The 24,208-nt window shown below is 41.6% G+C and overlaps 2 protein-coding genes across 4 annotated transcripts in view; both read left to right on the top strand.

The window, feature by feature from the left end:
* The window catches only part of DMXL1 (Dmx like 1), a 138,544-nt gene extending 134,720 nt beyond the window's left edge, over positions 1-3,824 (top strand). For all 3 annotated transcript variants that reach the window (XM_060093277.1, XM_060093274.1, XM_060093276.1), the window contains one exon: positions 360-3,824. In XM_060093277.1, the coding sequence (XP_059949260.1) occupies positions 360-584 (225 nt within the window). In that variant the 3' untranslated portion in view covers positions 585-3,824. The remainder of the gene's footprint in view (positions 1-359) is intronic.
* Positions 3,825-11,697: 7,873 nt separating this feature from the next.
* The window catches only part of TNFAIP8 (TNF alpha induced protein 8), a 131,425-nt gene continuing 118,914 nt past the window's right edge, over positions 11,698-24,208 (top strand). The window contains exon 1 of the mRNA XM_060091870.1: positions 11,698-11,836. Within this exon, the coding sequence (XP_059947853.1) occupies position 11,836 (1 nt within the window). The 5' untranslated portion in view covers positions 11,698-11,835. The remainder of the gene's footprint in view (positions 11,837-24,208) is intronic.

Here is a 24,208-nt window from a genome sequence, read left to right on the forward strand (position 1 = left end):
ACAGAAACTTCGCTGAGAGATAGGAAATCTTGATTGTAGTTCCTATAACATTACAAGTTTCTGTTGCATTGTACACTTAACCTCCTTGTACCTAAGTTTTCTCGTCTCCAACGAAGGGTTTAAAGTACCTCCTCTCTTACTGGATTGATTTTTGAAGAGTGTGATAATATCAAAGAGCTTTGGAAAATTGCAACACCATATACAGAATCAAAATGTTATGACTGTAAGCCTACACAGATTTTTCTCCATTTTTGTTTTAGAAATTCCTTATTTGTACAGGAAGACAGACGTGAATCTTTTGTTTGGATTTTTAAGGTAATCGTCAACCCCAATTTTTATTTTGTTCTTATATATTTCAGATTTGGAGTCTCTCTACCTTTAGTCTTCTCCACACTTTTATCAATGAACATGCTCGGCAATCCATTTTCAGAAATATTGGAACCGGAGTGATGCAAATTGAGACAGGGCCTGCAAATCACATTTTTTCATGTGGAGCCGATGGAACAATGAAAATGAGAATACTGCCAGATCAGTTTAGCCCATTAAATGAAGTGTTGAAAAATGATGTGAAATTTATGCTGTAACATTTTAACAATAAGATGTATAATTTATTACCTATTCCATGAAGTGGCCAACACATATGATGTACAGTGATCAGTCTCTATGCCACAAATAAGTTAATGCTCTCTTGTTTTCATATTTATTTTATGGAGCTTTGCCCTTGATGCACTGATGCCTTAAAAATTAATAAGGTCATTCAAAATTAGACTACATTGCCTAAAGTAGAATGTATAAGTAATGCTGTAATAATACATATTTATAGTATAGTGAGTATATCGTAGTGTTAAGGGAGTTTTGTTTTCTTGTTGTTGATAAATTCTTCTGCAGATATCTCTGCATGAATTTGTTTCACAGTAAAAATACCCTTTATGTAAAGGCAGTTGCACATCAGTCATCACTTAATTCACCACACTCTCACTGCCTTTTTCAAACTTACACATCTCACACTCCTCTCTTAATTAATGATAGATTGATATTTGGGTAAGAATCAAAAAATAATGAACATCTCCATTAACACTGTCTTTGGGACTTTAGTGACAGATGAGCCAAATGCCTCGTTATGTAAAATTTTCATCAGTTTCCCCTCTGGAGCCCAAGTTGTGTGTGTGTGGTCATGTATATATATGTAATGTATCTTATACATCTTATTTGAACTTTGTGTGTGTGTGTGTATGTATATATATGTGTGTGTGTGTGTGTGTGTGTGTATATATATATATATATATATATATATATATATGAAAACTACAAGTCTTTTCATTTGTTTTTGTGCCATAACAACTACTGCCACCAGAATAACAACTTTTTCTGCAACTGTTTTTTTCACCTTTTTTTTTTAATTTTTGAATTCCCATCCTAATTTTCAAATAAATTTCAGGAAAACTTCCAAGATTATTATTTTAAAGATTACATTGAGTCAGATAAGACTTAGCAGGCAATAATGATTCTGTGTTGGCATATATGAGATACTTAAGCTTATAAATGTGTCAAAGGATTTTTAGGCACCATACATTTTACTTAAATTTTATTTTCTTTCTTATTTTTTAGGTGCTTTTAGTCTCAAAGTTATGAAAACCTTATAGCAGTGTTTTTAGAAACATGTGAAAACAGTCAAATTAAATAGATAGTATTTACAAATGTAAAATACCTGCCAGATCTACCATTAAAAGATAATAAACTAAGCCTTATATTTTATTATTTTTTGCCAAAATATATTATTTTATTATAAAATATGACCAAAATATTAAAAATGCACAATGCTTTTAACTTAAATGTGCTAACCCTATTTCTGTCTGTTTTGTGCTATACCTTTTCTGATTCGGAATTATAGAAAACTTGATAATACTTGATTTTAACCAAGAAGACTGGAGGCAGATGGGACTAAGTGTTTAAGGGACAATTATATACTACTTAGCTTAAATATATTTTAATAGGAATATTAATAGAACATTTTTATGTAACAAAATATGGAAAGCTATTATCTTGGAAACTAAAGAGTCAAATGAAGCAAAGAAATGAAGGGCTGGTAAAATGAATTTTGTAATATCCTCAGGATACTTTTAAAAGTATATTGTTAAAAGATTTTGTAAATTGTATTCATAATTTTAAATGTGTTGAGCAAGTTGCAGTGAAGACACCGTTATTATGTAGAGAGTTTATGTGCACATAATAACCTGTACCTATAAATTGTGCAATAACGATATGTGACTATTTTGCCATGGAGAAATCTGTGACAACATTGCAAACAACACTATTGTTTGATGTAGTAAATATTAAGTTATTCCTCAGTAATTTCTTCATGAATCAAGATTCAAAAGGCTTTAAACACTTTCAGTGAGATAGAAAATGTATTATTATGCTTACTAGGAAAAAGACGTGGATGAAGAATTAAGCGTTTTAATTGAGGGTTTATATGAATAATAAATTATGTAAGCCCATATGTATTTACATCCAGAGTCATAATATTTTAAATAAACAATCATGCAGTAACTATTTTTTTAGCATGCTATTGTTTTAAGTAGTATTTATGCCACTTTAGTTGACTTGAGTGTATGTGACATTTTAAATTGGAGAACTTCTGTATTTGGTTAATGTAGGAAGAATTGCATAATTTTCCCAGATACTCTATTCTTCCTTTTCTATAGTCTTTAACTTAACGAATAAGCATTATTCAAAAAAGGTGAGAATAAAAGTAGTTGGAATGTATGTTTAAGTATAAAATGATATACATATATGTAAAATTTCATCCACACTAATGAAGTGGATACATCAAAATACATTTTTTAAATTGTCTGCTTTCTGAGAATGAGGCTTTGTAATGATGGAAGAATTCACAACATTGTGAGTCTCATTTTCTAAAACGTAGGATTTTTCTTATGTAGAATCATGGGACAGTCAATTCCATCCTCCTTTCTTGCTCTCTCTGTCTTGCCCCAATTCATTTCTTCTCTTTAAAAAAAATTTTAAAAACCATTGAGGAATTTCTCAAAATGGTCTCAACAAATTGGAACGAAATACAGAGATACACCTACTTAAAGAAAATCCTTATACAACCTTAGAGTGGTGATGATCTTTTTATAACAGTGTTGGAAACCCAGAGAGACATATTTACTAAACAAAGAGTTTAAATGTCATATTGCAAGAGACCACAGTCAAAAGAACAGGTAGACGAGAAGATATATGTGTATAGGAATAGGAAAAATGTTAACGTCCTTAATACAAAGAGAATTTTAAAATGATAAGTAATGGAAAAATCACACAATTCACAGAACAGGACATGGAAAAGTCAGCAAGCACAAAGTATGTTCATCCTCACTAATAGTTAAAGGAATGCTTTTAAAAAAATGTGTTACCACTGTTCATCAAATTAATATAAAGTCAAAACAGTGACATCAGTTTGGTGAAGATGCAAGGAAGTGGACACAGTGAAACATTGCTGGCAGAACAAAACTACAAAGTTTACTACAAAGTTTGCTACAAAGTTATCTAGATACGTACTAAAATTGAAAAACTTACTTTCACTGAGCAATCTTTTGAGAGATTATCCTTTAAGATAAAAACACTTATGCATAAAAATATATGTATACGGATGTTTATTGAGACATCTGGTGGAGCAAGAAAACTGGAAATCTAAATGTTAATTAGTGGGTAAATTGTGGCATAAATTTTGGTACATCCATACAATGGAATATTCTCAATGGTAAAAGAATGTTAGATTTGTATCTGTTCATCTGAAAAGAGGTTGGTGAGATAAAATTTCGAAGTAAAAGGTGTTATATCCCTTATTGTTTCAGGTTTTTTCAATCTTTAGTTTTAGTATATATGTAGGAACATAGAAATATGTATGGAAGAATACATACAAAGCAAAACTTTAACATGGGAGAAGGGAAGAAGGAGGTAATACTTTTCTAAACTCCTTGAAACCCCACTTGGTAACATGATACCAGAAATGGTTGTGTATGTGTCGGTGAAGAAAAGTTGTATTTTCATACCAAAAAGGACAACGACTTTGGCAACTGCTCTGTTGAGTGAAGTGGTCTTGTGTCAGGAATATTCCTCTTTGAATTGTTGATGCTTAATTATTTTTGATGCTTAATATTACTTAAGTAGAAAGGTTAAGATGTTACCCTTCAGGGTACTTGGAAAAAGTTGAACATAGATTAGTTAAATGTACTTGTCAGCCTTAGAAATGTGTTTGGCTTTTGCTACTGTTATTTTCAAAGCTAAATCTGTTTTGAGTTTTTTATGACTTCTTCCCCTTCTGCTTACTTGGTTGTCTCCTGTATGTCTGTGCCCTATAAGTCAGGGAGTTAACACAGAGTTGCAGTGTGACATTATTTCACAAGTCTCCTTGGAACAAGAAAAATTTCTTAATGTTCTCCCACTGCAAATACAGATAGGTGATAGAAACAATTTGGTGGTACAACCCATTTCTTTCCACAGTGAAAATGCCTTACTCCTGTATGCCCTTTGTAACAGAATCTAAGCAGTGCAGTGTATCAGCCCAGGATATGTGTTTTAAAAGTTTTAAAATCTATTCCTCCCACATGCAAAACACTCCTCCCAAAAAACTCCAATGTTTTCATCCTATTACTGCATCAGGGTTAGGCTTTTGAACCCCAGGGTCCTGATGTCTAAATCAGGTTCAGGTGTATATGTGGCTCCTTAAATGAGGTTCCTTAAGTACAGTACTCAGTTTAAAGATCCATGAACTAATGAGGCAAGTTATGTGCCTCCCACATGTGAAACGTTAACAGTGGTGAGACAGAGAGGGGATAGGTATCTCCCATTCTAAAAGAGGAAAAGTAAGTGACATGGTAGGTCCTTGTCCAGAGGGATTCTGGAATTTAGCTGGGTACATGTCACCAGTTTCTTGAGTACTCCTGTTCCCTGCAAGTAATTCTCTATAGCTCTTGGCTCCACCTTCTGGGCTGCTTTTTTCTACCCTTAAGTTATTCTTTTTCCATAAAAGTGGCCCAGTGTTTTTAAGGGAAGTTTTCTCAGCCTGTTTTCCTGGATAGAGAAGTTAGAGCATTCAAAGACCTCTTTACATTTTGTACTGTCCTGTCCCCTATGGTTCAGTCTAGTAAAATTGCTTTTTAAAACGTTGTGGGTTTCTAAAAAAAAAAAAAAAAAAAAAGTGGGTTTCTTGTATATTAAATTATAATCCACTCATTAGACAAAAGCCACACCCGTATTTTATTTCTCTACCTTGGGCCCCCTGTGAGGTTGCTGTGGTATATACCACCTTAAGATTCTTAGAAATCTTAGTGTCTCACAAAAACGGTATACATGGTGCACCCAAAAATCTTTCTGAGATCTTAACAAAAGGACCTAACAACCATAACCTTGGCTGTGTCTTTATTCTGAGACCGTTTGCAATCCACCACAATATTGAATACATTTTTTAAAAATTCATGTGGCCATTTTTATGTAGAGGGAGACAGATGAACAGACCCATGTACACAGAGGGGAAGCACAGGTACATGGAAATAACTAGCACACCAACTCTTTACTCTGAAGGTTGATAATGAGAGGGGAAAAAGTGAGGCTATTGAAAGAGGACAGTGTGAAAGTCAGAACCCACTAGGGGAGGGTGCTGTGCTTCGAATATTCCAGGACTAAGGTGGGAGCCTTTTTTGTTTAAAATCAAATAATGCCTTGCCAATGTGGGCTAGCATTTCATGGGTGTAAGCATAGAAGAGAACTCTTGATAGAGCCAGGAATTTAGACCCATATGTATAGAAAAAGCCTTTCAGAGTAGAATTATGCAGCTAAGGACAAAAAATTAGACTGTAGTATTGGGGATAGGCTCAAGTAAGATTTGAGATGGTCAAAAAGGAGAAAACAGTTCAGGTGAGGAAGAACCCACATAGATGAAGAATCCAGTGGTGCAATCACAGAAAAATAAGGGTTCTGGGTAGGGGCATCACTATATTTTCTATAGAGGAATGGTTTAAGGGGTGAAAACCTGGAAATAGGCAGAGAACTTGGTTTCATGTAGAGGGTGGCTGATGGAATTGGCTAAGACTGTGGATGAAGTTACCTTTAATGCAGGCAACAGTTCTAGCAAACTTTCTTAGGAAGAGATGTATTTAAGTAACATCATAGGTAAGTAATTCTGAATAAAAAAGTGAAAAATGCTCTATGATGAAGGTATAATCACTAGTGGTGTATAATAGTTAGGAGTAGGGGTTGAGGTATATGGAAGTAATAGGAAAAGATCACTGACCCCCAAATCTTGATTTTTGTTCTATCCCCGAGATTCTAGTTTGCATGACATTGAACAATTCTCCTACCCTCCACAGTATGCACCTTGACTTCTGTTAGGAAAAATGTACTCTTTACCATACCCATATTGTTACTCTAAGAACAAGATTACATGTTATGATAAATCTCTGAAAAGAAATGGGACTGGGAATAGAGTTGAAGCAGTAGACAATCAGATAGTGACCTTAGAGAATGGTGAAGTTATAGCCATGTTTTGAATCAGGCATGTTCATTGATATAGTCCCATGAAAATGTAGTTGAAGCACAAAGGCCACATAGATATTTCTGTGGGCTGTGTTTAAGGTGCACATCCTTGCTTCAGTGATTTTAGCACCAGAAAATGTTAGACCGTATCTTTCTTCTCTCTCCATGATGCCTGGAGTGCCCTTCTGCTGGGCAAGCTTGAGTTCATTCTTTTCGACTTGGTTGGATGGAACCTCCTTTGTGAAATCCTCTCCATTCCCCCAAGGAGTGTGAGTCACTTCCTTTCTTCTCCCAGAGTATTTATGCATAGATTTTTATTGTATGTTTCACAGTGCCATGTAGTTACTTCCTTACTCTCAAGAAGGGGGCTGACACTGAGTAAGCAGAGAAGAGGCTTGAAGCAAAAGAAGAGTACAAGAGGAAGCTGGGTGAGAAGATTTTTTTTGACTTTAAGCTGTCTGATGTTAGTTCCTATACCTTCGACTGGGCAGAAGTAAAAATAGAAGGTATGCACAGAGGTATTTTTGGCATGCAGCTCTCATTACAGCTCTCTCCACTTCATGTGATTTATAGGGTTTGGGGGTTTTTTGGGGGGTGGGGTTTGGTCTGAAAGGATTCAATTAATCCAGAGACAGCTGCAATTATTTTAAAATATAATTAGCCATTGAATAATGGATTAGTTATTAGGAGCTTCCTAGATTCTATATGTTTTTTACAACTCTGAACTGGAAGTATGCAAGTGCTAGTTTGAAAATGAAATGATCCAAGTATCTTTTGGCCCAAGTAAGATAGGAAAGGTAATTATCTTATTAATTTCTAAATATTATCACTCTGTGTAGTAAGGTGGAATCCAATATCTTTATTAGAGAGAAGACTGGTTGTTCTTTGATGACAATGATGCAAGTTGCCTGGGATTGTAGAGGCCCCTTACCAGGCCTCCTAAAGTAAGCGCTGAGGCAGTGCCCACTCTGAATCGTTTCAGCTCCTGTAGTCACTCAGGTCTAGATGGCCCTAGTAAAGAGGGTTGCGGCGAGAGAAGGTGGTAGGATTCATGGAGATTTTTAAATTTTATCATTTTAACATTTTAGCATTTTTAAATATCTTATGGGGGAAGCATAGAAATTGAGAGGTCCAAGATAGAAAAGAAGGGATATTCAACAGAATGTGGCCCCTGTAGATAGAAGGGAGGGCTCCTTGGGGACCCAGAGAACTGGTGGATGGGTTTGCTCTGATCCACTGGGATGAGAGAAAGGAAGTCAATGTGACTGCTGATATAGATGGCATTTTTGTTAGCTGGGATAGGAAGTAGAGAACATTCTCTATTGATGATCTATATATTTCCTTTGGGGCTTCCCTGGTGGCGCAGTGGTTAAGAATCTGCCTGCCAATGCAGGGGACATGGGTTCCAGCGCTGGTCCGGGAAGATCCCACATGCCGCGGAGCAACTAAGCCCGTGTGCCACAACTACTGAAGCCCACGTGCCACAACTACTGAAGCCCGTGCACCTAGAGTCCATGCTCCGCAACAAGAGAAGCCACCGCAATGAGAAGCACACGCACCACAACAAAGAGTAGCCCCCGGGCACTGCAACTAGAGAAAGCCTGCGCACAGCAATGAAGACCCAACACAGCCATAAATAAATTAATTAATTAAAAAAAATTTTTAAGTTCACTCTATATTTTATTTGAAATAGGAGGTGAGATCATATATCAAGAGCAGGAGGGGTTAGGGGCGCAAAAGATGTCTTGAGGAAAGGGATAAAGATGGAACACACTTCTTTCCATCCATGATGCAGGAGAAAATCCTCATGAATCTGCAGAGCATCAGGTTTTACACTTTTTGGTTCTTCTTAAGTAGAGCTTATGAATCATGTGGGTGGCTAAAAATATTTGCCAGGTAGTAGAAGGAAAAGACAATGTAGTAAAGCAATAGGAGGCACTAGCAGTGAGTGACTGAGGTATTGGCTCTTGGGGTTAGGCTGTCTAGGAAAGGAAGCCAACTGGGAGAAATGCAAGTCTGCATGAGGTAAAAAAAAGAGTGTGAGGACCAAGGATGAGAGGCTGCAGTAGGGGTGTAGAATGACGGAGATAAAGATGAAAGAATCTTTTTCTATAAAGGTAGAAGTATCTCCGGGGATTGCTGCTCCAGGGTGCAGCTTGAGACAAGGGAGACTGAAATGAAGAAATGGTGAGAGTTACTGGGGTTGAGGTTACAGACACCATGACATCCTGGCTGACTCTCCCGGCAATCACACAGATGGGGCTCCTATCTCACACAGTAGAAGAAGCCATGTTTCATTAAGGCTTTGTGCTTTGTCCAAAGTATCCAGTTTACACAGAGCAGATCCATTATTAGAACTCTCAGTTCGTGGTGACAAATATCACTGCCCATGGGCTTTCAGGGATTGTTTCTAATGATTTTGAGGAGTAGGGGAGGCCTGGGAGTGTACAAACCTTTTTAATCCTAAAAGGACCTGCCTTTATTACTCCCTGCACTGTGTGGCACTACCAAAGACTGAGCCTGGCAATCCAGAAACCCTATAAATCGACCTAGATTACTCTCTTTCCCTTAACCCTCACATCCCATTAGTCTCCAGGGCCTGTGTTAAGTCTTGAATCCATCTTCTTTCCATCCACTTAGTTTAAGCATTCAGCATCTGTAATTATTACCTATTACTGCCACAACAAATTAACAGCAATTTAGGGGTTTAAAACAACATACATTTATTATTTTACAGTTCTACAGGTCAGAAGTCCAGTATGGGTCTCACCAGGATAAACTCAAAGTGTCAGTATGGCTGGGTTCCTTTCTGGAGGCTCCAAGGGAGGATCCATTTCCTTATGGTGGTAGAACTGAGATTCCCATTTTGTTGTTGTTTTTGTTGTTGACTGAGGTCCATTCCCAGCTTCTAGAGACCACCCACCCTCCTTGGCTCCTGACCCAGGTCAAGCCCTTCTCATACTTTGAATCTCTTTGACTCATTCTTCCACTTTAGGGGAAGCATATGATTAGATTAGATCCACCCAAATAATCCAGGATAATCTCCCCATCTCATTATCTTTAAGCTTAATCACACCTGCCAAGTCCCTTTTGCCATGTAAGGTAACATATTCACAAGTTCTGGGGATTCTGGTGTGGACATCTTTCCTGGAGTTCTTATTCTGCCTACGACTGTATCCCAACCTGACTTATTTCAATAACTCCATAAGCCAAGTTTCCTGGCTCTGATTCTCTATGATGTTTTCAGATTAACCTTTCTAGAACATTTGACATGTCTCCCATGCTTAAAATCCTTCTGACTTTCTCCGAACCAAGGGTCAAAATAATGTTCTTCAACATAGGGGTAAGACAGGAATAAAGACACAGACCTACTAGAGAATGGACTTGAGGATATGGGGAGGGGGAAGGGTAAGCTGTGACAAAGCGAAAGAGCGGATGGACATATATACACTACCAAACGTAAGGTAGATAGCTAGTGGGAAGCAGCCGCATAGCACAGGGAGATCAGCTCGGTGCTTTGTGACCACCTGGAGGGGTGGGATAGGGAGGGTGGGAGGGAGACGCAAAAGGGAGGGGATATGGGAACATATGTATATGTATAACTGATTAAATTTGTTATAAAGCAGAAAAAAAATTAATGTTCTTCAGCTCCTATTGGAAGAAAGCGCTTAGATTTGGTCCTTTTCTATTGTTTTAGCTTCATTCCAATCTCCACTTCTTCCCTAACCCTCCAGAATGCTTGAAAAATGTTTACTGTGCCCTTTCTCCACCTATAGGTGCTGTGAGGCTCCCATTTCTTCTTCCAAATTGAGCTTAGACATCACCTCCTTCAGAAAAATCTTCCTAACACTTCCCTCCCCATAGCTATAACCACAGGACAGTGTCTTAAACATCTCTGTTTAAGAGATGTTTACGTCTTCTGTATACATCTTCTGTATATTCCTATTTTGGGCATTAAACCCAAATGTGTTGTGATTTTAGTCTATTTCACCTAACAAGTGTTTACTTTCCTGTGTCCCAACCATGCTCTGCCACTTCCTAAATGTGTAACTTTGGGTAGGGTATTTTACTTCACTATGCCTCCCTTTCCCTTTGTAAAACTTAAGGTGCTACAGGATCTACATTTATAAGTTGTTGTGAGGATTATAAGTGACCTGCATTTATTAAGTTTTGCTAGTATTATTCATATTCCCAGCCCTCTGCACAGAACTACCATATAATAGGTGCTTAATGGAGGACGGATTCATCACACTCCTACGAAGGTCCAGCACCTTCGCCCTTGAGAATGGCTACCCCGGGTCAGGGCTCTTCACCAGAAGGAAGGCCCAGATTCGGTCCCATTCCAATGAATAGCCAGCCTTCGGCTCCGTGGGCAGGGGCAGTCACTGAAGTCCACGGGGGTGCCTCAGACCAGACTGGCTTCCCGGGAGCCAATGAGCCTTTTAACTTTGAGAGGGAGCCCTGCACCCACCGCGAATAGAAACTAGGAATCGCTAGCGCGTCAGGTATCGCCAGGTAGACTTGAGGCCAGTAGAGGCTGAAACACACACACACACACACACACACACAAAGTTAAGAGCAGGCGGGATTTAGGGGCTTATATGGAAAATGAGGAGGAGGATGATAACGGCAACAGATAATAGATGATAAAATTCATGCGTACTTGTTAGGTGACAGGCATGAGCTCACTTAACCGACTCAACTCACTACGAGGTTGGTATCTCATTTTCACAGTTGAAGAAACTGAGAAACCCGAAAGGTAACGTCTTCCTTGCATATCTCCCAAGCCTATCCTGGCTCCTCGCGCCCAAAAATCTTGCCTTGCAGCTCAAGTCCAGCTCCCAGGTCGCTGTCCAGCTTTCTTCCGCGTTCTCCGAAGCTCTGGCCACTCCTGACCCCCAACGCCAGGCCCAGTCTGCTCAGTCACGGCCGCTGGGGTTCTCCTCCCCTCCTCTCCCTGGCCCGCTAGATCCTCCTCTACCTTGCCTCCCAGGCTGCTCCGCTCCTCCTCCTCCACACGCTCCGCCCCCGACCTCCCGGCTCCTCCTCGTTATCCGGCTCCGCCCCCAGCATCCTAACTCCACCTTCCGCCCCGCCCCCGGCTCCTTAGCTCCTCCTCCTATCCCCGCCCCTCGTTTCTTTTGCCTTGCCGCTGGCTCCCTTTCTCCCGCCGTCTCTGGCCCGCGCTCTGCTCGTGAGTCCGCGGGGCCCTGCGAGCGTTCAAGAGTCTAGGCAGCTCCGCACCGTCGAATAGCCCAGCTCGCCTCTTGGCGTCCCGGCGCCACCGGGCTCCCTCTTCCGAGTAAGTGCCTCCCGGGCGCGCCGGTCCCTCACACACCCTCTCAGGGCTTCCCGGGCTGCTGGGCTGTGGGCTGCTCCTGGGGGCGCGCTTTCAGCTCACCGAGAGTCTCTGGAGTGGGTGGGAGTGGGTGTGAGTGCGTGTGAGCGAGTGTGTGTGTGTGTGTGCGTGTGTGTGCAGACGCGCACAGCTCCGAAAACTCCCCAGAGTTTTACCCAGTTCCTGCAGCGCAGAGACAACCTGAGACCTCCAGCTCGGGGCCCTTACCGATTTGGGCTGACCCCTTAACTTCCACCTCCTGCCCTGAGCCCCATCCCTATTCCTTGCTTCCTTCTGCAGACGCAGCCCCCACTACGTGTCACGCCCTCCTGGTAACAGCTCCTGCTGTCGAAAGGACTGGCCCGGTTATCAGGATGCCCCAGATTGCAGACCGAGATGCTAGCCTGAGATTGTAATCCAACCCTGCATTGTAAAATGGGCAGGGACTAGAGTTTTGCCTTGAGATCGTTCGGTGGAGACTTCCTTTGAGGAAGAAAGTTTGTGTGTGTGTTTGTGTGTATGTGTGTCCGTCCGTCCGTGTCTTTGCGCGCCCTCTTGACTCTCAGCCTTCAAAACCTGATGCAAGAACACTTGATGAGCGCCCTCAGACCCAGGGTGGCTGATAGGCACGTTCAAGACCACGCTGACCAACTGGGCTTGGGCGCCTAAAAGATGTTTATTGATTCAGTGACACCCTATTGCTAAAGCCAACTGATAAAACACAGCCCTAGGTAGGAAGAGCAGTACCCTGAGAGAATCATGGGAGGAGGGAGACAGTAGATGAGTGCTCAGTGTTGAAACAAAGAAATCCTGGAGTTAAGACTGATAATTCCATCCTTGCATAAATTATTTTTATTGGGGGTCAATACTATCTCAATGTAGGGTGTATTTCTGCCCTAAAAAACAGATTTAATTGATAGCAGTACAGTACTTTAATTCATCAATAAAATGATTCCCTGGTTGCTGAGGTCCCATCCAATTATAATAGTCTCTGAATTCTTCTGTATCTCAGTTTATTCTTGCTATGTTCTTGCTGTGAAAGTAGAGATACCCATAAAATTTCCCCACCTTCTTGATAAGAATTCATTTAGGAGATGCTGGTAGGGAAATGACCTGTTGAGTAGAAATTATTCATTGAGGCATAAGGAAAACAAAACTATGTGGTTAAAGGAAATAACCAGAACAGAGCAGGCTTTAAGTTGCCATTGTGAAAGTTAGAGCTGATATGAAAGTTAGAGCTGATAAATCACTTTAAGTGCCGCTTATCACAGCAGATATTTTTATCCTGGTTTGAATCCTGTGTTACACAAAAGTGTTTCCACAGTGTTTTAACTAAGGAAACATTATGCTTTGAAATGTAAACATATGACTCTATCTGTCTTTAAGGAAAGAAATAATTATCACACTTAATTAAACACCTGGAAACACTTATTGCCACCTTCTAATTAGATCTGTCATGGGTAGTTAAGTCAGCAAGTTATTGTTAATATTCTAGCTGGTAACACAATTGGCTTTTTTGTAGATTTTTGGGGCGGGGCATGCCAGTTCCCCTTCATATACATTACTTGTCTCTGCCACTTCTTGCTCAGCTTTTGAGTTTTTAACCTGTAATTTGAGTAAATAAAGTTTAGGGAAGTGGACTACCATCTACCTCCCTGTAAAATATGAATACCTTAGGTATTGAATGTTTGGTATTAAGGTCTTTGCATTAACAGATATAGGTCTTCTAAGCCATTATATCCATCTAGATTATCTGCTAACTTAAGAATCATTAATAAATTATTGAATATAAGAAAGTTCTCCCCAAATTGTAGTGATCCTGCACAGATGCTCCTTTAAATTTTTTTCTTTAAGAGAGACTTGAGGGCTTCCCTGGTGGTGCAGTGGTTGAGAGTCTGCCTGCCGATGCAGGGAACACGGGTTTGTGCCCCAGTCCGGGAAGATTCCACGTGCCGCGGAGCGGCTGGGCCTGTGGGCCATGGCCGCTGGGCCTGTGCGAGGCCCGCGTACTGCAAAAAAAAAAAAAAAAAAAAAAAAAAAGAAAGAAAAGAGAGAGACTTGAATCTGTAGTGCCTTTTGTTCTAATGTGTTTAAATTCAATGAGAAAAGGGGTGGCATGAGCTGGAAAATCTGCTTATCTTTATTGCCTCTTAATTTTCTGTTTCTGACTCTATTGCTGGATATAGTCTTCATCTGTGTTGTGAGTGTTGCACACAGGCTGTTCTGGGAGTCCAACAGAACAGCAGAAACTGAGGGTAGGCATGCATACTGCAAGTGCCAGGAACAGAGTATTTTATGAGAACTGTTCTCTGCAATTTTGTATTCTGTTGAAATTGGAGGAAAGGGTGTGTGGAGAGAAATGATTGCACCCAAACAGTACTCATTAGGAAATGCTGTTTGGGAGAGGAGGGCATTTCTAGGTGGTTTACGACTTGGGGAACTTCAGGTAGCTGATCCTTGAAGCTGAGGCTGCCACAGTGCCGGGCACTCGCGAGACCTCACAGTTCATTGATTCAATGAATCCTTGTCTGCTTGGATCAGCCCCTTGGAATGAACACATTTCCTTCTTGGAGATTTCTTTCGTCCTCAATCAGAACTGAGCTTTGCTTCCACACCATGCAGAAGAGTCCATTCTCCACCCCCTCCATTCTTGCCTGGTACAAATTGAGGGGTTGACCATGGGATGACCTCCAGGAGGCAGGGGAGGGTGGGTGATAACAAATAAAGGCCACCTGTTTTCTCACGGAGGGAGAAGGAGCGTTAGCACAACCCCAGTACCATGGGCACTGACTCGGGCACTGGGGACATGCACAGGGGCCAACCTGGACAAAAATGGGACAGTTTTCCTCAGTTTGGCATTCACAGAGATAATCAGCTCTGCTGCAGAGTTTAAGAGAAGACACCATGTGGTGCCAGATAAACTTTTATCACCTCAACTCTCCTCACACTGCCCACATCCTGCATTTAATACCAAATGCACAGAGTAAGCATTCAACAAACACCGAAAAGGAGCTTTTAACACCCCAACCTTCATGTTTCCCTGTGAGAAGCAGTTTACTTCCTGCTCCCCCATCTCTGGTTTTGATGACTTTGGCCCTGGGGTCTGAGCCAACAGCAGTTTCTAGACTTTTGTTCATCAGTGGGGCTTCCCAGTAGCTAAAAACAGATGGTTCATTGAGGGTAAAAAAAAAAAAAAAAATCAGTGAACCTTGTTGCAAAATGTAAACGAGGTCAAGTAGTAACCAGTGAACGTCAGTTCGCATTCTATATTTTGACCTTAAGAAAAGGAAGTGAGCTACAAGTAGGAGGTAGATAATTCTAGAATGTGAGAGGCACCATTTGGCCCATGAGTCTTAGACTACAACAGTGGCCATTATACAAGTTTGGAGGCGCATCCCCTCTGTCCAGCTTGCAGGGGCACCATTCATTCACACAGCAGGCATTTATTGAGCTCCTACCGTGTACGTGGCACTGTGCAACCCTCTCATGTTCGCACCTAGGCCTGGGATCCAAGAGGACCGGTGACTTGCACGAAAATGTTTGCTGGTAAGAACGAGTCCCTGAAGATAAATTTATAATGGCAAAGATGGGTTCAGAATTCTTCTGAGTTTCACAAAGGAAAGTAAAGGCAATTCCTTAGAACAGTAGATGAACCATTTTCAAAATATTTTTTATTTCTCAATAATAAGAAGTTGAAATAAGTGTCTTTCATCTGATGTCTGTTTCAAATCACCAGTAGTATAACTGCAATAAACCTGATTCCATAAGATTTGGTTTTCTTGGCCTTGCATGTCAAGCATGGAAGTTACCTGAGAAATTTGTTTTAAAATGTCACATGCTCTGAAATAATCAAATAACATCCACCCATCCTTTTAGGGATAGGTTGCTTTTTCTCTAGAAGAAAGTGTTCATGGTTCAGAACCAAGGTAGCAAAGATTCAGAGCCAACTGCAAAGCTGGATGGGCATCAGCAAGTTTGTTTTCCCAGGATTGTGGAGGTTTTTTTGGCCGCCCATGCGGCTTGTGGGATCTTAATTCCCCAACCAGGGATGGAACCCCGGCCCTCCGCCGTGAAAGCTCAGAGTCCTAACCACTGGACTGCCAGGGAATTCCCAGATTGTGCTTTTTTATATAGAACAAGAGGGGTGATTGACCAACATGATGATATTTCACTCAAGGTGACCAGGGGCTAGGCATGCAGCCACCTTCCCCACCAAAAAGAAACAAAAAATGGCTGGGGGGTCACAGGAATGGGCCTCCTCTGGAACAACCCAAGCTGACTTATAAGCACATTGGGGTTTGTTTCTTTAATAACAGAGAATGGAATTAAGTCCAAAATTCCACTTGTTGTCATTTCCTTAAACATTGGGAATGAAAATGACTTTTAGTTTAGTCAAAAAGTGGTTGGGTCACTATAGTGACACTATTGGAATCAGCTGTTCATATCTCAGCCACCACTAGCTGTGTGACTTGGGATAAGCTACTTCAGCTCTCTGAGCCTATTGCTTTACCTAAAAAGTGGGGATGGTATTTCTATCATAGGATTGTTGTGTGGATTAAGGCAGGATGTTCCTCTCCTGGTGTCCAATGTGCAGAAGCAAGTGGTCTACTTTGTTGGATTGGCCAAATTGCTCTCATTTCAAGACGATGGTGTTTGTACTGGGCCATAGTGGAGCAGAGAGGGAGAGTGGTGACTGTTACCACATGTGCTTTTAGCATGAACTTTCCTTTTTTTGCCTCTGATGATGCCAGAGAAGCTCAGAGAAGGGGGTGCATGTAGCGCAATTTCAGCTATTCCCAGCTGCAGGGTCATGTGATTATATAGGGAAATCTTGCTGCTGCCGTCGCTGCTGCAGCTGCTAAAGAGAAATGAGCCAGAGCAGGGCATCTGGGTTTTATGTGTCTGAGCAGAAGAGCCATGGCATCCAGTAACCCTCCCTATGCATGAGAGACGCTTTTAAAAGGCCCGTTACAGTTCATTTGTGAGCAGTGGGTTGGCCTTTAGCCTATGGAGGCCCTTATTTAAAACAGGTAATGGATATGAAACCAGGTTTTTCAAGCCAGACAGGAAGCTAGCTATGTCTCAGCTGCCCTTGGTGTTGCAAAGGGACTCGGGCTGGCATGTCCTCAAGAGAAGTTGTGAGAGTTTCGAGGGGCAGAGGGCAGGGACATTATCTTCAAGGTTGTCCACTGGGGCAAGCTCTTCTGGGAACACAGCACTCTGCAGGGCACACAGGACACTCATGAATATTTGAAAGGAGCCAAAAAGGAAGAACCAGCCCACCTGGCCAATACCCTCTCTAAGCCTGGCTCTTATTCCTTCAAGCCAAATTCATTTAGTTCAAGCCTTCTCCACTCGCAGCTGTTATTTTATTTATTTCAAAAAATGAGTTCCTTATAACATGACTGTCAACCAAAGTGAGGGAGACAGAGGTTGTGGTGTGTCCTGGTGGAATCCTCACTGTCCTCATCCTTTCCCGTCTCAGCCTCTTGAGTTGTGCTCAGGCTCTCACATACATGTAGATGCAACATGTTCTACGGAACATGTTGGAGTAGGGAGTTCTATGGAAATGCCACCGTCTTCTGAGAAAAACTGCAGGTATGATGTTGGCCGGAGGTTGCAAAGTTCAAAACAATCTTTGATGACTCAGACCTTTAAGAAAGAAGTCCAATACCTGATTCCACCCCTCTGTGATTGGGAAACAACTCCCTTTTTCTCCCTTTCTTCTCTCTTTAAAAAGATGAGGTAGTTTTCTGGGAAGTGGCTGGTGTTTGATTCAATACTATCACCGCCCTGGAAGGGCAGAGCAGTCTAGACTTAACGTTGGAATTCTTTCTGCCTTGGTGCAGAGACAGGCCCCCGGTGACTCACAGAGTGTACCTGGGGGAGGTGATGAGCTCAGCCCTCCCTCCCCGAGCATCCGGTGATGGTCTCTGTGTTGCACATACTTAGCCATTTTGCTCCTTTGCTTTTATGGCCTGGAACACCTGAAGGTTCTTGAAAGAAGGACTGCTCTTTTTGCCAAGGAGCAAAAGGCTCCTTGTCGATAAGGAGCCTCCCGGGTCCCTGCCCTGGGTTCCTGCCCTGTGGTTTGAGAATGCAATTATCTGGGCAGCCACAGAGGTGATCTCCCAAATGAAATTTTGAACTTGTCCAATGTGCTATATTTTAGGGCTCACCTGGGGCCATAGTTCCACCTACTGTGACATCACCAAAGCCGGGCCAGGGAATCTGCATTTCTAACAATTCTCTCCGCCACCCCCCCATGCCCACCCCTGGTGACTGATGCACAGCGAACTGAAAACCCCTAGCCTGGGAGATCGGTTGTGATGTCTCGTTCTGTAAAGATTATTCAGGCAGCAAGTATCTGTAGGTGTTTCCCCCCCTCTTTTTTTTTGGCAGCGGAAAAGTGCAAATCTCTTGAAAGTACAGAGTGACTTTAAAGTTTAAAGAAGATTAACATGAACGTGCACAAAATGAACACCTGTGTACCCGTCCTAGGAAATAACAAAGTGGTTTTTCAAGTAGATCCTAACTGGGTTAAAAAATGTTGACCAACAACCAGGTCAAGAACAAAAACTAACAACCAAAACCAGTAGGGGCATCCCACAAATAGATCCAGGAATTGAAAGCCACGAACCAGAGACACCAGGGAGTCTGCTCAGTGTTCATTTGTTCACAATCTAGATTTCGAATCACTGGCAATGCTGACCTCATCCTTTAGTGTGCTGCTGACTTGAGGACACCTCACGTTGCTTTGTAGATCACTGACATGGGATGGGCGCCCTTTTTCTAGGAGTGGCAACTGTTGGGAGGAGCCCCAGGCCCAAGACTCTTGAGTTGCCAAGTAGCCTGTTTTCCCTTCCCTGGGTCTACTCCCCTGTCCTGAGGTCCTGGCACCTCCAGGAAGCTATCCTGTTCTGAGAGTGCCCCTCTCATGTTGAAATGGTGGGTGATGGGAAAATGGAGAATAGACTGCTTTCTTTGAAGCTGTCTTGCTGTAACTTCCTCCCCCTCCCCCTCCTCCCCCTTTCTCCTCTACTTCCTCTTCCTTCTCTTCTTCCTCCTCCTTCTTTTGCTTTTTTTTGCATTTTGAGTTGTGTAAGTACTCGAGACTTTCTTCCCTACTTCTGAATTCTGGTCAGTTTTCAATTTCTCATTCTAATAGGGGCCTTGAAAATTATTGAATAATAGGGGTCTGCTACTGATGATACAGAGTCCTAATTTTAGTAGAACAACTATTTTTTCCCTCTAGGTTTAAATATTTGACCAGGGACCCACAAGTGTAAAAATGGACTGATTTGAGTCTTGCCTCAGCCTTCCTCTCTAGCCAGCGATCCTCCAGGTTTGCTGCTCCCGAGTCCAGCACACGAGGGACCTTCTAGCCTCACAATTTGGGAAAAGGGGCAGGTGGAGGAGGTTGGGAAGTGACTTGCAGAGACGAACCACAGGGCAGAGAATGAATCACCACAGTCTTCCTGGTGCATACCTGGTCTCTGAGTTTCCTACAAGCATGTCCACCCCAAATTTTACCCTTCAGTCCATCTTTTCTAAGTTCTGTTTCCTTTCATGGTTGCCCTAGTATTTGTAGATGGATGATAACAGATAGTATACCAGATCACTGTAACAGTTTGCTAGGGCTGCCATAACAACATACTACAGACTGGGTGACTTAAACAATAGAAATTTATTTCTCACAGTTCTGGAGGCTGGAAGGCCAAGATCAAGGTGTTGACAGGTGTGGTTTCTCCTGAGGCTTCTCTCCTAGGTTTGCAGATGGTCACCTTCTCATTGTTTCCTCACATGGTCTTTTCTCTGTGTGCATGCCTCTGTGGTATCTCTCTCTCTTTCTTTTTATGAGGACAGCAGTCATATTAGATTAGGGCCCCACCCTTTTGACCTCATTTAACCTTAATTACCTTTTAAAAGGCCCTATCTCTAGTCACACTGGGGATTAGGGCTTCAGCATACTAATTTGAGGGGGAGGGGGCAGAATTCTATCTATAACAATCTCTTTTATAAAGGTATTACAGGGAATTCCCTGGCAGTCCAGTAGTTAGGACTGGGCACTTTCACTGTGGTGGCCTGATTCAGGAACTAAGATTCCAAAAGCCGAGCAGCGCAGCCATAAAAAAGGGGAGGAGTATTACAAATAATACCCTTTATTTTATTATTATATGGTTTATGTCTGCATGTATAATCTTCAGAAATCATGGTTATTATTTTTTACTTTAAACAATGATCTTTTGAAGAAATTAGAACATGAGAAAAAGTTTTTTGTATTTATCCACTTATTTGAGGCTCTTCATTCTTTAGTGTAGATCCATTTTCATCAGGTATCTTTTAATCCTTCAGCCTGAAGAACTTCCTTTAATATTACTTGTAGCCCAGAGCTGCTAGCAACAAATTCTCTCAGCTTCCTTTGTACATGTGCCCCTCATGTCTGTGTGTCCAAATCTCTTCTTATAAGGGTACCAGTCAGGTTGCATTAGGGCACACCAGAAGAACCTCACTGTAGTTGAATCACCTTTTTAACGACCCTATCTCCAAATACAGTCCCATTTTGAGTTACTGGAGGTGAGGACTCCAACATATGAATTCTCTTGGTGGGGGGGACACAATTCAGCCCATAACAGGATGCTTTAGGCTGCAGGTAAGAGAATGCCCAGCTACCAGTGGTTTGAACAGTAAAGACATTAAATTATCTTACATGAAGGGTAGTCTGGGGTTGATCCAATCCAGAGTTGAATCAGTGCCTCAAACAGTATCATCAGGGACCAGGTTCTTTCCATCCTTCTCTTCTCCCATTCTTAATATGTTACCTTTTTTTTTTTCTGCAGACTTGCCACCTCATAGACAGAAAATAGTTTCTTCTGCAGTGGGTATCACAGGCTTCTCCAAACTCATTCAAAGACAGGAGGAGCTTGTGGATGTGGGGAGAGGGGTGGGCAGAGAGGGCAGCAATAAATCTGTTCTCTTGTAATGTCCATCTCTTTTTTTTTTTTAACATCTTTATTTGAGTATAAATGCTTTACAATGATGTGTTAGTTTCTTCTTTATAACAAAGTGAATCAGCTATACATATACATATATCCCCATATCTCCTCCCTCTTGTGTCTCCCTCCCACCCTCCTTATCCCACCCCTCTAGGTGGTCACAAAGCACCGAGCTGATCTCCCTGTGCTATGCGGCTGCTTCCCACTAGCTATCTATTTTACATTTGGGAGTGTATGTATGTCCATGCCACTCTCTCGCTTTGTCCCAGCTTACCCTTCCCCCTCCCTGTCCATCTCTTTTCATCAGAGGATAAATCTTTCCTGAAGCCTCCTCAGGCCTCACTGACCAGAACTGAGTCACAGCTGCAAGGGAAGCTGTGAAAGTAAGTAGTGGACATTAAGGGAAAACTTCTACTTTGGGAGGTTGGCTGTACCAATGGGAACAAGGGAGAGAGGCATGATTATTGGGCAGATAAATAATATCTGCACCAGCCCCAGGCTCCCATGCTCTAGAAGCTGTCTAGCTGAGCCATCACTATTACTGATAATAATAATCCCAGGTTTTATTGGAATTAAAATTATCTACCCATGATGAGTAGTTGGGAGAAAAACAAAGATGTGGAAGGTGTTAATCACATATATGAACTTAATTACCTAGGTAGTGACTTTTTAATGTTGTGGGTTTATAAAAATAGCAGTATTTACTTTGGAGACAGCATGCTGCATTGAAACCCAGATGTTCATCAAATAGAGAGTTCTTTATGTTTATGGAAATGTTTACACCCCCAATAACAGTAATCATGACAAACACTTTTTGAGTACTTATGATGGGCTGGGCACTGTGCTAAATGCTTTATACACATTATTAAATTCATCTTCCTAACAGATCTGTGAGAAAGGTATTTTTGTTAATCTGCATTTGCAGATGAGGAACTGAGGCTTGGGGAGGTTAAATAACCTGCCATAGATGCCTGGCTGAGCTGGGAGTCACACCCTGGCAGCTCAGCTTCATCCCATACCTGTGCTCTGAACTGCTACAGGATATTACCCCTCAACAAAACTGCTAAAAACTCCCTCATTTTCTGTAAGCTCTCAAAAGCTGTTATCTTTCCAACCAGTCAGAGTCTACCTCATAGTTTATGTCTCATTTTATTGTTCACATTTTAAGGTTGAGATATAATTGACATTCTGGTGTTTTTAGTAGTAGAAAGAAGAACCTTGAGAGTGTGCCCAGCTGACACTGACTCACCTGGTGACCTTCAACAAGCCACCACAGTCTCCTCTGTGAGGTTCAGATTAAGACTGAGTCTGCGGGGCCACATCCCGGCACTTAGGGTCTGTTGTTGACAGACCGTTGCCCTCTGCAGATTGTACTAAAAGTCCTATGTTTATTTCAGATGTGATTCACAAATGTATTTCAAAGTAAGGATGTGGAAGTTCAAGATCAATGGAGCTGTACTTTGCAAATTGAGAAGATAATATTTATATCCTTTTTCATATTGGGAAGAAGTTGGACAATTTTAATAACTTAGAGGAATGTGTCTTTCATTATTGGCTTGTACAGAAGCGTGCCAATCTGAGTGATGGCAAATTTGTCCTCAGGTTATAGAATCTTTGTGTGAGGCAAATTTAGTAAAAGCTGGGAAAACTTCCTGATGGTCATTGTGCAGAGACTGCACCCTGCAGAATGCTTGGGCAGCTGGGGATTGGCCTTAGCAGAAGCAGGGTTATGTGTGCTTCCATCTGGTGACTCTAATAACAGGGATGCAGTGGAGACGCTGTTCCAAATGCAGTGCCGACATCGGGAGCCTGTGTTTCTTCTCTTAGTCCTGAATTCATGTTGCTAAAGTTGTAATAACATCTTGCGTGTGGTAGTTCCCTTAGACTTTAGGATGCTTAATGTTTGGGGAAGATTGTTTTGTTCATTTGTTTTTATTTATTTATTTATTTTTTTTTTGCGTTACACGGGCCTCTCACTGTTGTGGCCTCTCCCGTTGCGGAGCACAGGCTCCCGACGCGCAGGCTCAGCGGCCATGGCTCACGGGCCCAGCCGCTCCGCGGCATGTGGGATCCTCCCAGACCGGGGCACGAACCCGCGTCCCCTGCATCGGCAGGCGGACTCTCAACCACTGCGCCACCAGGGAGGCCCTGTTCATTTGTTTTTTAATCGACTATTGCTAATAACTTGAGTCTGGAGCTGAGGGTGGGAGTAAGGGGTGTAAGTTTCTTGTCTAATTCTGGGAACTCAAAGCTGCCCTAGGTTGGTATGCTGAGTGCTACAACTCTGAGTCAAGTGATTAATCTTATGTCTGTGAGAAATCAACAACCAACAGCTCTTTGCAATTCCAGTTAGGCATCCTAGAGGTCATTTTGAATTAAGAGCACCTTTGAGATATTTTGGAGTACATGATTTGCTATAAGCTTTAAAAAATGATTTGAAGTGTTATAAGGCAAATTTGCATTAAAACAGTATAGATGAAATCATTTACTGTCACCATGAGCAGTTCATTGAAACAGAAGTCCTTCATAAGATACTGGCTCCCAGCTGACTGGCTGCTTGGCCCCTTCCCCTCCTCTATTGCCTTGCTGGGTTTTCCATCAGTCGGCTCTTATTGTGCTGACTTGCCTAGATTCTTTTTTTCTTTTTTTTAACTTAGCAACATTTTTTAAATTTAATACTTGAAAATCCATTCAATGTTTCTGGTCAGAAAAGTCCACATTGTAAAGACTGCAATTAAAATTGTGGTTCCATGCAATTCAGATGAAGACTCCAATTGAATTTTTAACTGGAAAACTAGCAGATACTATTTTAAAGCACATCTGGAAACACATATTCTTTTTTTTTAACATCTTTATTGGAGTATAATTGCTTTACAATGGTGTGTTAGTTTCTGCTTTATAACAAAGTGACTCAGTTATACATACACATATGTTCCCATATCTCTTCCCTCTTGCATCTCCCTCCCTCCCACCCTCCCTATCCCACCCCTTAGGTGGTCACAAAGCACCGAGCTGATCTCCCTGTGCTATGCAGCTGCTTCCCACTAGCTATCTACCTTATGGTTTGGTAGTGTATATATGTCCATGCCACTCTCTCACTTTGTCACAGCTTACCCTTCTCCCTCCCCATATCCTCAAGTCCATTCTCTAGTAGGTCTGTGTCTTTATTCCCGATTCTTTTTTTATAGCTTAAAAAAAAAAAAGAAAATGTTACTTTATTGCTTTTTCTTAATTGAAGTATAGTTGATTTATAATATTATATTAGTTTCAGATGTACAACATAGTGATTCAATATTTTTATAGATTATATTTCATTTAAAGTTATTATAAAATATTAGCT

Source organism: Mesoplodon densirostris, chromosome 3 (assembly GCF_025265405.1).
Source record: "Mesoplodon densirostris isolate mMesDen1 chromosome 3, mMesDen1 primary haplotype, whole genome shotgun sequence".
Classification (NCBI taxonomy): Eukaryota; Metazoa; Chordata; class Mammalia; order Artiodactyla; family Ziphiidae; genus Mesoplodon; species Mesoplodon densirostris.